Below are 12368 nucleotides of genomic sequence, written 5' to 3'. Positions count from 1 at the left end.
ATGCAATGCTTCCTAATTTGTAACAATTTTACAGAAATGACAATTGTCTCTTTCAGCAAGATAATACAATGTGTCATAAGGCTGCTGCTATAACTCCACAGAGCCCTATGACATGAACTGAAGCATTAAGTGAGTTCAAGGGATATCCACCCCACAACAGTCCAGCACCTCATTCGATGCCTACAGGAAGAATGATCAAAAATTCTCATTGATTGCTATTGTACGCTTGTAGAAAGTATGCCACACAGGATTGCTGCAGTCATCACAATGAAAGGAGGTCCTACATTTTATTAAGGTGGGCACTATGGTTGTTTGTTCCTCACACTATGGTATCCATGGACTTCTTTCTAAGCAGCATATATGCAATATTATAATATTTGTATTAAACACATAAATGGGGATTGGCTCACCATATTTATCAGATTACCAGACAAAAGGTGTACAAAGTTAAGCACTAATACAGTGGATAGAAGAGGAGGAAAGAGAAGAAAAGGTTGCCAAAGAACAAGGTGGAAGGATGACCTACAAAAGTTTGACCTGAGATGGTGGAGATTGGCTAAAGACTGAAGACTAAAGAGATTGGCTAAAGTAGTGGAAAGTAAGGGGGTGTCTATATATAGCAGTGGATGGAAAGAAGCTGAAAAAGAAGAACAAGAATATTTATATTAGCATTTGCTCTGTATTAATATTTAATGTTTATTCTGCTTTGGATACTTACTGCATGCAAACAGGAGAATAAGTATTTTTAATTGAACCAGAGTCTCATGAAGTTAGAAAGTGTGAATCTTGATGGATCATATCAATTCAACAAGCTCAAAGTGCAAACAGTCTAGAGCATGCTACTGCTATATGCTAGAGCACACCACTAACTCAAATATTACTGTTTCATTGTTCTAAAAAAATAAAATAAAATAAAGAATAAGCATAAAATAAGAAACGAATAGCAGACTAAGAAAATTGGGAGTACTCGTCTTGTTAGGGAGATATCAATGATTTGGTAGTCATCATCATCATCAAATTCCTGCCATGTACCCTCAAAGGGTGTACAGGATATGATAGTACTACATGAAAAATTCACATCATTACTAACTTCCTATCTACAATATTCCTCCAGATCAGTCTGTTACTTGTCAAGACTCCAATATAATCAGATCTTATATTTCTATCGTCTAAGGCACTTTGTACCCTATCAAACCACCTATATCTTGGTCTTCCTCTGGGTCGTTTTCCTGCCAGCCTAGTAGAGAACACTTGTTTTGCCAATCTTTCCTCGCCCATTCTGTTTAAATGGCCATACCACCTGAGATTAGCTCTGCTAACGCATTCCTGGATGCTGACAATGTCAAGTTCTTTCCTAATATCCTCATTTTTAATATGATATTGCCATTGATGCCATCTGTTCACACTTCTAATCTTTCTCAGGACTCTCATATCTGTGGTCTCTAGTCTTTGGTCAAGTGTTTTACTTCTGATCCAGCTCTTAGATCCATAAGTTAAAACTGGCTGGAACACTGTCTTGTATACAGCTAATTTAGCGTTCTGGCTAATTTCTCTTTTATTCTATATGAATTTATTCAATTGACTTCCTACTATACCAGCTTTATTGATTCTGTTGTCTATTTCCATATTTAATTTACCATCTTCACTAAAAATCGTGCCTAAGCAGGTGAAATGTTTTACTTGTTCCACAGGTTCTCTGCTGACAATGCAGTTGACACTTTCAAAGATTCTGCCTATTTTCATTGTTCTTGTCTTTTTATTGCTGACTTTCATACCATATCTATTACAACAATTATTCAATTTAGTCAGGGAATCTTGCAAACTTGTAGTGGACTTATTTAGAAGTATAACATCGTCTGCATAAAGCAAAGAACTGACATTAACATCTCCAATTCTGATATCATGTTTAATACCACTCTCCTTCATAATGTGATCCATATAGATAATGAATAACAGAGGGGATAATGTACATCCTTGTCTCACGCCAGATTTAACATTAAACCAGTTTCCTGTACTTCCTTCAATTCTAACTGCTGACTTACAACTCAAATAAAGACTAAGTATTGCTTGATATAATGCTCCATTGACACCATATAACTGTAGCATATTGAATAGCTTCTCTCTTGGCACCTTGTCACATGCCTTTTCCAGATCAACAAAACTCAAATAGAGATCTTTGTTATATTCCAATGATTTCTCCACTATTTGTCGTAAAGTGAAGATCTGATCCTGACAGCCTCTATTTGGCTGGAATCCAGCTTGTTCTTCACCAAGCTTTTCTTCTACAATTCTTGTCAACCATTTCTCAAGTATACGTGCATATATCTTACCAGTAACACCCAGTAGGGAAATACCTCTGTAATTCTCACATTCAGTTTTATTTCCCTTCTTATATATGGGTACTATGAGAGCTCTACTCCAATCATTGGGAATTCATCCCTCTGCCCAGGCTTTCTGAACTATGCAGTGCAGCCACTGTAAGACTTTTACACCACCATACTTCAGCATTTCTGGTCGAATATCATCCACTCCTGCTGTCTTTCCACATTTGAAGCCTTTGATGGCTTTTTCTACTTCAAGTATGGATATGTATTCCTGACTGTATGCCTGTTGAGTGTTTTTTACCACTGTGCTATCACTGCTTGTTTCATTTAGCAATTTCTCAAAGTAATTACTCCATACTTCAAGGATATATTTTTCTCCTGTTTTCATGCCACCTTTATCATCTCTAACTCCTTTTACAATACTCTTTCCTCCATTTCTAAGCTTCTTCAATAACCTCCAAAATATTTTGCCACCTTCTTGATATTTATTTTCTGTGTTCTTGCCAAAGTCCTCCCATGCCTTCTGTTTAGCTAGTTTTACATAGTGTTTAGCTTTCTTACATTTGTCTCTGTATTCTCTAAGAGTAAAAGCCGACTTATTTGCCAGGAACTTTTGATATGCTTTATTCTTTTCTTTCACTGCCTCTTTAACTTCCTGTGTCCACCATGAAGTTCTGATTTTTCTATCCTTGCAGACAACATCACCACATGCCTCTCTGGCTGAATCAATCAAGGTTTTCTTCAAGGCTTTGGGAGTAGAGAGCTGAAATTTGAGCAGATGAGATTGGCTAAATCTCAGTCTACTAAGATAATAATAAAAATAATATTAATACTGGAATAACACAAACTATATTTATGAATACATTAAGTATTTTGTTTATTTATGAACATATGGAATATCACTTATATTGGTCAGGAAAAAAATTATTTCTTTTTGGATGTTGAGTTATCAAATTTTTATAAAATAAAAATAATGAAATCAAAGCAAAAAAAAAAAAAAATGACAGCAGAAAGAAAAATTTTTTTTAAAGAAATTTTTTTATAATAAATGTATTATTAAATTTAATCATTACATTTTTGAAATAAATTGACAAAACTAATCCAAACACAGTACAATGCTTTTTTAATATTTTGTTTCATTTATAACATTTGAGAATGTTTATAAAGTTGAATTAGCATTTAAAAATATTCTTACTTCTGTAATTTTCAGTTGCTGATTAAGAAAGTTTAATGCATCCATCCTTTCTTTGAGAGCTTCTTTAACCTGTTCGACTTCAGTATCCAAAAGTCGTTTCTCTTCCTCGTTTGTATCACCCATCATATGTCGAATTCTTTGCTCCATTTGTTCAATCTCAAAGTCCTGAAATATAAAACATAAATATGATATACCAGAAAATAGATAGTTGATAATATTAAAAACTTATTGTGAGGCCTGCCATATGTGATTCTCCAATAATGAGTCTTCTGCCTTCATGGAGAACTGAAATGTTAATTTTCTTTTCACAGAGGGATTGCCATAAAAAAAATCCAAGTAATGCCAGTTTTCTTTTCAGTATTACTATTATTATTACATGGGTTTCTCCATAAAAGCAGAAGACTCATTATGAGAGAATCACACTACCCTTTATACAATACCTATCATACCTCTCCTTAAACTCATTCACTGTCAGAGCACTCACAACTAATTCTGGCAATCCTTCCACTCATTCACTACTCTCCAAGAAAAAATCTAGAGTGCACACCCTTCTAATGATGCTCTTACTAAACTTCCAGGGCTGACTTCTAGTTCTCTCTCTATTTGTCATGTATTGAAAAATTTCCTTTGTGCCAATCTTATAAAAATCCTTTAATACGTTATAAGTTTCTATGATGCCCCTCTTTTCTGCCTACTAACTAAACTTGGCAACCCACACTCCTTCAACCTATCTTCACAGGGAGCATTCCACAAATCTGTGGAATGCTCCCAACTTGGTCACTCGTCTCTGAATCCTCTTCGCCACCTCCTGATCTCCAAGGAACACAGGTGACATAGTAGTCAAGATGTGGCCAAATCATAGGTTTATGAAGAAGGATAATAACTTCCCTATCTTTTATTTGGTGGTGTGTTTTTTAATATCCAAGTAATATACTACTCTCTGGTGTCTGTTTGTCAGCCATCCTCTTATACAGGCTACCAGCTTCATGTCCATTTCCATTTACTACAACTTTTGTAATAGTTTTCCATTTGGTATTCTGTGAAATGCATTTGCAAAGTCCAGCAGTATCAGAGTGGTGTAGCCATTTTCTTTATTCCTTAGAGGGGGAAACCCATCTCATCCCCCCTTGCCAATTTCTATATGGAATATTTCTAAAAACGAGCCATAGACTCAGCCCCATTCAAACCTTCTATCTGGCTAAGATATGTAGATGATGTGTTCTCTATTTGGCCTCATGGCCCAGACACGTTAGACTCCTTCCTCAGTCATCTCAATAGTCTACATCCAAGAATCCAGTTCACTATGGAAAAGGAAAAGAACAATTGTTTACCATTCCTAGACACCTTAGTCACATGCCTGTCTAATGATACACTTACCTTCACCGTATACAGAAAACCCACACACACAGGCAGATACATTCACAAACTCTCCCACCACCACCCCTCTCAACAATATGGCATTATTAAAACTCTTACCAAGAGAGCCCACAATCTTTGTTCCAGTGGAACCGCCCTCACTACTGAGCTTAACCACATACACAGCACTTTCCTCTCCAATGACTACAGCGATCACAGTATCAAAAAAATAATCAACTCCTCCCCCATTCCCCGTCCTTCTCGTCAACAAGATTTTAAAAATGCCATCACCATACCCTACATCCGTGACACATCCGAAAAAATAGCCAAGATACTAAAACAGTACAACCTACACACAGCATATAAGCCCCACCGCAAACTTGCTACCCTTATCCGTTCTACGAAAGATCAGCTCCCTCCTCTCTCTCTGCCTGGAGTTTACAAAGTACCCTGTTCCTGTAAGCTGGTGTACTTTGGACAGACAGGCAGATCAGCATCCATTCGTCTAGAGGAACACAAGTCTTACATCTTCAAACACAACTATGGCCATTCAGGCTTGGCTGACCATGTTTTGGACACCACCCACAGGGTATCATGGAAGAAAACCACCATGCTCCACCACAGCCAATTCAAGAAAGAGAGACTTTTCTTAGAAGCAGCAGCAGTTCTCAAAAACCAACCAAACCTCAATAAATACGGTTGCATTAAGCTTCTGAAGATTTGGGAAACACTCATCACCAGAGTTCCCACCTTACATTCCAGGCCACCTACTACTGCCCTTAGAGGGCGCTCTACCTAGATAGGACTTTAGTGTCACCCACGTGGTTGGGGCTTAGTATTGTTTGTTATTTGTGTATATGTTACATTAATTTTTTTGTAATCCCTGTAGATGTCCTAGTGACTAGGACGAAATATAGGAAGTATTAAATTCTATTTTAATTCTTTTTGAGTGTGGTAAAAAATCCATTAAGCCTCCAACATGATGTCCTCACAGCACTTAAGCCTCTACACACGAATTCTGCTGTCAATCAATTATAAAATATCAGTAAATTACTAAGGAAGAACCTACCTTTTACAAAACCATGCTGCTCACTATACAGTATCATGTTCCTATCCACCTACTGCTGAATTTTACCTTTAACCAATTTTTCCAATACATTAATCAGCACACCTGAAGTGTTAACTGGTCTGTAATTTGCTACTTCTATCTTGGAGCCACCTTTATGGAGCCATCTTCATGGAGATGCCAAAAACCCATGGAACTATCTTTACCCTCTTTCCACTCCCTTGGAACCATACCAGAGACTAAGACTAAACAACTTCATCAGAAGCACTGCCAATTCTCTTGCATATTCATGTAGTACATGGGCCGATATGCCATCCAGTCCCAATACTGTATTCACATTGATATTTTTCAATATACTGAGCACCTCCTGCTCATCTACTCCAATTCTGACATCAATCTCTGTCATATTGACAACTGCAAAATCTCCACCTGGTTGATACACTGGCCAAATAATAACTCAGCAAATCAACTATTTCTTCTGCCTATATAATATTCCTACCATCAGCATTGATTAAAGTTATCCTTCCATAGTCATTCTTCCTCTTACTTGCTACATAACAAAAAAAAAAAACTCTTTAGAATTTACTTTGACATGCTTAGTCATCCTTCTTCCTTGCACATTGCAGTGCTAATGAGTATGCCGATCACCTTTTTCTTTATATTCCCTTCAGACTATTTTCTTTTTTTTGCAGCTCTTGCTTTATATCTCTACTTCCACTTAACCCCCCCCCACTTTGTTAATCCTCCTGACTATGGGTATGCAGTCTGACACTGCTTCTCTCAAATAATACCCAACTACCCATGCACCGCTAACATTATGTCCTTGTAGTTACTCAAGCTATGGCACTGCTTCAAGATACCTCCTCCTAAGACTGCCATAATTATCAGCTTTATAGTTCAACATAAACTCTTTTTTTTTTTTTTCCAGAGAGAATTCTAATGTTTAGCAACCTCCCAAAACAAGACTGGATGGTTACTCTCTCTGAGCAAAAATTCAATACTGAATTTTTTTTCAATATTTTCAAAGCGTCAGCACCACACTATATTAACAAGAATGCAGTATCTTATTTATTTATTTTTTTTTTGTATGGGAAGTATGTAAGATTTTTCTATTACATCATGCAATATTTAATTAAAATGCTTTTATTTGTGTTCCATCGACATTTTTAGAGACAGATTTTTAGTTCCTAGAACATAACTTACCTTTTCTGTAACAAGACTATTTTGTCAGAAGTTTTTTCACTTGGTTATACTATAAATTAAAGATGCCAAGAAATTAAATTCTTGGTTTCATTCTTTATCCAAGTGCAAACAAACAAAGTTTGTGTGTGAAGTAACTTCACGACTGGGTTATGTGTATATAGAAGCTAATAACTTCACACAAAATTGCCATAGAATCCCTTAATGAAGACATATCTTTATGGGGATATGTATGGGGGGGGGGGTCTGGAAAGTTCTGATAAACACAGTGTAAGGACCTCTGTGAAAAAAAAGGTTATATGTAGAACTAAAAGGCTGGTGATTATGAGAGGCTCAGGAGACAGCTTGCAGGTGTAGCATGGAAGGAGGAGTTAGCTGGAAAGGAGATCATTGCTGCTTGGGTGATATTCAAGATCTATCTGGTAGAAGCAATATATAAATATATTCCAAGTGTCAGAAGGTTAAATAAGGTAGGTGTGAAAAGGATGAATGAAGAGTATAATAAAATTAGTTTAATCCTTTATCCAAGTGTGAGCAAACAAAGTTTGTGCCTGAAAGTATCTTCAGGACTGGGGTAAGGTGGTACAACACCAGGGCAACTCATTGCAAAGGTGGAGCAAGATACCAACACTCCTATCTCGGTATCTCCTATAATGCAAAACACATCTTCTTGCAGATATGTCTAATGTTATGCATTAAGGGAAGGGCCACTACCCAGACTAGTTTCAACCTTTATTGAGGGTAGAATGGGAGTTCATGCCTTTCATCACTGGCCTCTTTAGATTTAAAAAAGTTGTGCTGAGAGTCAGCTTGATAGTGAGAGAGGAGAGGAAAGATAGAGTGGATAGTAGTAGATAGTTAAAGGAGACCTCAGTCGATCTACTTGGCCTGACTTAAATGCCAACACCAAGCAGATCTCCGACATTATCTCCCTCCATCCGTTCTCTGGCCAGCCACCTCTTCAGATGTCTGGCCGATGAAAGAAGTGAAAAAAAACAAATGCAGGAAGACACACATAAATTGAAAATCAAAAGAACTAGGACACACATAAACAGAAACAACAAAGGAGCTAGAACACGCATACATAGAACAACAAAAGTCGGTGAATTAACAGAAAAATACTGCAAGAACGGGGGAAGAGCCTGGCCCGAGTGATGCAGCCCGCAAGGAGCTGCACTGCCTCGCAGTAAGCCTTCGCCGCTCGGGTTCTCAGGTCTGCTCCCTCCTATGTGGATTAAGCATGAACATACAGAAACAGAACCAAGAAACTTAGAAGGGGCCTTTTTTTTTTTTTTATGTCATATTTGCCCTGCTATCTCTTACCACTTCCTCATAGTCTTTTACCACGTTTAAGTTGCCATATTCTCTTCAAGCATTCATTCTATTCCGCTCGGTCGTAAGTGACTTTCCCAAACTTGAGCCATATTCTAAGACTCTCTAGCTCACCTTCACATTGCAAAGCCACGTCTCCCTTTTCCTGTACAGCTGTGTGGACTTTGTTTTTTATCTCGGGTTTATTCCTAAGATAGAATAGGATTCGTTTTGTTACATTCGAATATTCATATCGGGGTTCTTTTCTTTTTACCGGTTTTGTAATGGCATGAGAAGAACCGGTGTTTGTATCTACTGGTAAAGTTCTTTTTTCAAATTCCTTCATTATCCCTGGGTATCTCTTTTCCAGATCTACTCATGTCAGCGACTTCAATGTGTCGCATAAGTGTTGTTTTTCCTCCTCTCTTAAGTCCAGGTGACCGTCCAGTTGCTGGGGCTCGACCTTGGTTATATCCTTTACATAGAGTTCTCCCCATATGAGTCTATTGCTCCTTTTAAAGAGCAAGAAAGTTGGCTCTCCTTTTGTGGTCATTATCTGAAATAGATTTCCTGCCATTTTTGGAGATCCCTTAAAGTTCTTCAAAATGACAGAGCCGTTTGGAGTATTGCTTTTAACAAAGTCTGTTCCTTCCTTAGTTTCTGGATTGTTTCCTTGCTCTCTGTCTTCTTCTTCTGAAGAGGTTTCTTCCTCATTTTCTGTGTTGTTTCGCGATATTAACTCATTTCCTTCCTCATCCTCATCTGAACTTGAGGCTTCTAATTGGCTTTCAGTTTCCTGTTTATTTCGTTTCATTTCTCCTTCTTCTTCCGGCGTGATGGGTCGTTTAGTTGTACTGGTGTGGATTTCCATTTCCTCTGTTTCTGTGCTGTCATTGTTGCCTTCCGATTTCTTAGTGTTCTGTTTCTTTTTCTTCCTAATTCTCCCTTCTGCGTTCCTCCCAGTTATTGCCCGATTTCCTAATGTAGTCGTTGCGGTAGCTGGCAGTTGGAGGGCTGGAAACTCTTCTGGTTCAGTTGTTTGTGGTTCGTTTACTGTTTGGCCGGTAGCTTGAGAGTCCTGTGTTGTGAGCTTAGGAATGGCTACTGCCGCAGGTGTTATGGCGCCTCCTGCTCTTTCTGCAAGGGTCCTATTAGGACAAATGTCTATTTTATGGGATGTGTTCCCACATTTACGGCATGGTGACTCACATTGATTCAATGTGTGTTCTGCCGATAAGCAGTTGCGGCATGTGTTGTTTTTCGGGCAGTGAGTGCTAAGGTGACCCAAAGCGGTGCACCGAAAACATTGTTTTCTTACGCCTGGATAATTGACTATTACTCTTGCTGAGCCTAAAAAAATCAAGTTGGGAACCTCGGTTTTCATCTCGATTGAAATGCTCACTTCCCCTGATTTCCACTCTGGGATATCCGCGTCTTGTCCGATTGTTACGTTTCGGATAGTCCCCCACTTGGAGAAAATGGTTTTAATGATTTCCTCCCCTTTCTCTAGATATTCGAGTGGAAACCTGTCAATTTTTACAGATTTTAAAATACTCCCGACTAGGAAGGGTAGGTATTTTTTCCCTTCACATTCTACGCCTTTTAGGAGCGTTTCTCTTGTTTCTATGTTGTTTGTTACTATTTGGAATCTACCCCCCCCCCCCCCCGTAAGGGGTAAGCCCGTAAATACTTTCTGCTTTGACGACTTTGAGAAGAGCTCTCACAAACGTCGCTTTGTCGATGTTTGGGTCAATTTCGATCCCGAGAGTACGAACTCTTGGCAAGAATTTCGACATTGTTTAAAAGCAAATACCTTACCAACGGAATAGCAAATTTCAGTCCCTGAATGGAAATACCCTAAAACGGACCTGCACCGATTGGAACGAGGCCGCAAAAAATAAAACCCAACAAAAGAAAAACTAGAAGGGTTCTTACCAAACAATACTGGAATAGGAGCTCTCTCTCGGGATCTGGTAACTGGCAAATGGAATCCAAAAGAAGACTGGAACATGGAGCTTTCTCTCGGGGCCGTTTTATTGAGGTCTCTTCAGTGGGAACCAGGCCCAAGTGGAGATACCAGGCAGAAGCATTAGCAGGTCATCTCTACCTATAGGAGTTGCCAAATGGTATGCCACCCTTTTTTAATAAATTACTCTGGATTTAGAGAAAGATGTTGAAAATTTATTTTTCACTTGGTTAGAGTATAATAAAATTAGTTTAATCCTTTATCCAAGTGTGAGCAAATAAAGTTTGCGCCTGAAAGTATCTTCAGGACTGGGATAAGGTGGTACAACACCAGGACAACTCGTTGCAAAGGTGGAGCAAGCTACCAACACTCCTATCTCAGTATCTCCTATAATGCAAAACACATCTCCTTGCGGATATGTCTAATGTTATGCATTAAGGGAAGGGCCACTACCCAGACTAGTTTCGACCTTTATTGAGGTCTCTCCACTTGGGCCTGGCTCCCACTGAAGAGATCTCAATAAAGGTCAAAACTAGTCTGGGTAGTGGCCCTTCCCTTAATGCATAACATTAGACATATCCGCAAGGAGATATGTTTTGCATTATAGGAGATACGGAGATAGGAGTGGTATCTTGCTCCACCTTTGCAACGAGTTGTCCTGGTGTTGAACCACCTTACCCCAGTCCTGAAGATACTTTCAGGCGCAAACTTTATTTGCTCACACTTGGATAAAGGATTAAACTAATTTTATTATACTCTAACCAAGTGAAAAATAAACTTTCAACATCTTTCTCTAAATCCAGAGTAATTTATTAAAAAAGGGTGGCACACCATTTGGCAACTCCTATAGGTAGAGATGACCTGCTAATGCTTCTGCCTGGTATCTCCACTTGGGCCTGGCTCCCACTGAAGAGACCTCAATAAAGGTCGAAACTAGTCTGGATAGTGGCCCTTCCCTTAATGCATAACATTAGACATATCTGCAAGGAGATGTGTTTTGCATTACATTATAGGAGATACTGAGATAGGAGTGTTGGTAGCTTGCTCCACCTTTGCAACGAGTTTCCCTGGTGTTGTACCACCTTACCCCAGTCCTGAAGATACTTTGTTTGCTCACACTTGGATAAAGGATTAAACTAATTTTATTATACTCTAACCAAGTGAAAAATAAACTTTCAACAGATGAATGAAGAGATTAAGCAAGACAGAGGAAAAAAAGCATTATGGAGGCAATATTACAGGAGTGGTAATAATCAATTCCACGAGGATTACAAACAGGGGCATGCCGGCCATATGTGCAAAGTGTGCGATGCACACAGGTGCCAGGATAGTAAAGATGCCAAAGAGGAGGAAATACTTAAAAAAACGTTTTTTTAAAGTGATTTTTTTTATTAGAGGGGGGGGGGTGCCAGCTAAAGTTTTGCACACAGGCGCCAGACACTACTGGCATGCCCCTGATTACAAAGAACAGTCAAGGCGGATGACTCAATTGGTAAGTGTAGCAAAAGTGAGGTATGAGCAGCAGTTAGCTAATAAATCCAAAAAAAATCCTGGGGAGTTCTTTTGATATGTAGTCAGCAAAAAAAAAAAAAAAATGTTTTAAGGGCAATTGCTGTGGAAGATATAGTGGAGATACTACTAAATGAGCAGTTCATAAAGATATTTAATTCTTGTGAATGTGACATCATGGAGAATTTGAGAGCAGTTGATGATGGGGAGGAGAGACTGACTGGAAGTGAGCAAGAGGTGTATGGGGAATTGAGCAAACTTGATGTTAATAGGGCTCTGGGAATTGATAATATATCACCATGTATTCTAAAGGAATGTGCCAGGGAGTTAGCATCTGCCTTGACATTTTTCAATATGAGTTTGGCACTGGGTCGACTTCCAAAGGAGTGGATGGAGGGCAAGATTGTGCCGCTTCATAAGGGAGGTGACTGAACTCAAGCA

The 12368-nt window shown here is 38.7% G+C and overlaps 1 protein-coding gene across 1 annotated transcript in view; it reads right to left on the bottom strand.

Moving 5' to 3' along the window:
* Window positions 1-12368, bottom strand: part of LOC150094836 (coiled-coil domain-containing protein 39-like) — a 350814-nt gene that overhangs the window by 164602 nt on the left and 173844 nt on the right. The window contains exon 12 of the mRNA XM_090411364.1: window positions 3520-3684. Within this exon, the coding sequence (XP_090267490.1) occupies window positions 3520-3684 (165 nt within the window). The remainder of the gene's footprint in view (window positions 1-3519; window positions 3685-12368) is intronic.

This window comes from Typopeltis vanoorti, chromosome 21, assembly GCF_054136105.1.
Source record: "Typopeltis vanoorti isolate ZY-2024b chromosome 21, IOZ_Tvanoo_1.0, whole genome shotgun sequence".
NCBI classification, from domain to species: domain Eukaryota; kingdom Metazoa; phylum Arthropoda; class Arachnida; order Uropygi; family Thelyphonidae; genus Typopeltis; species Typopeltis vanoorti.
Note: the sequence above shows the minus strand (reverse complement) of the source record. Positions and strands in the feature narration are given on the sequence as shown.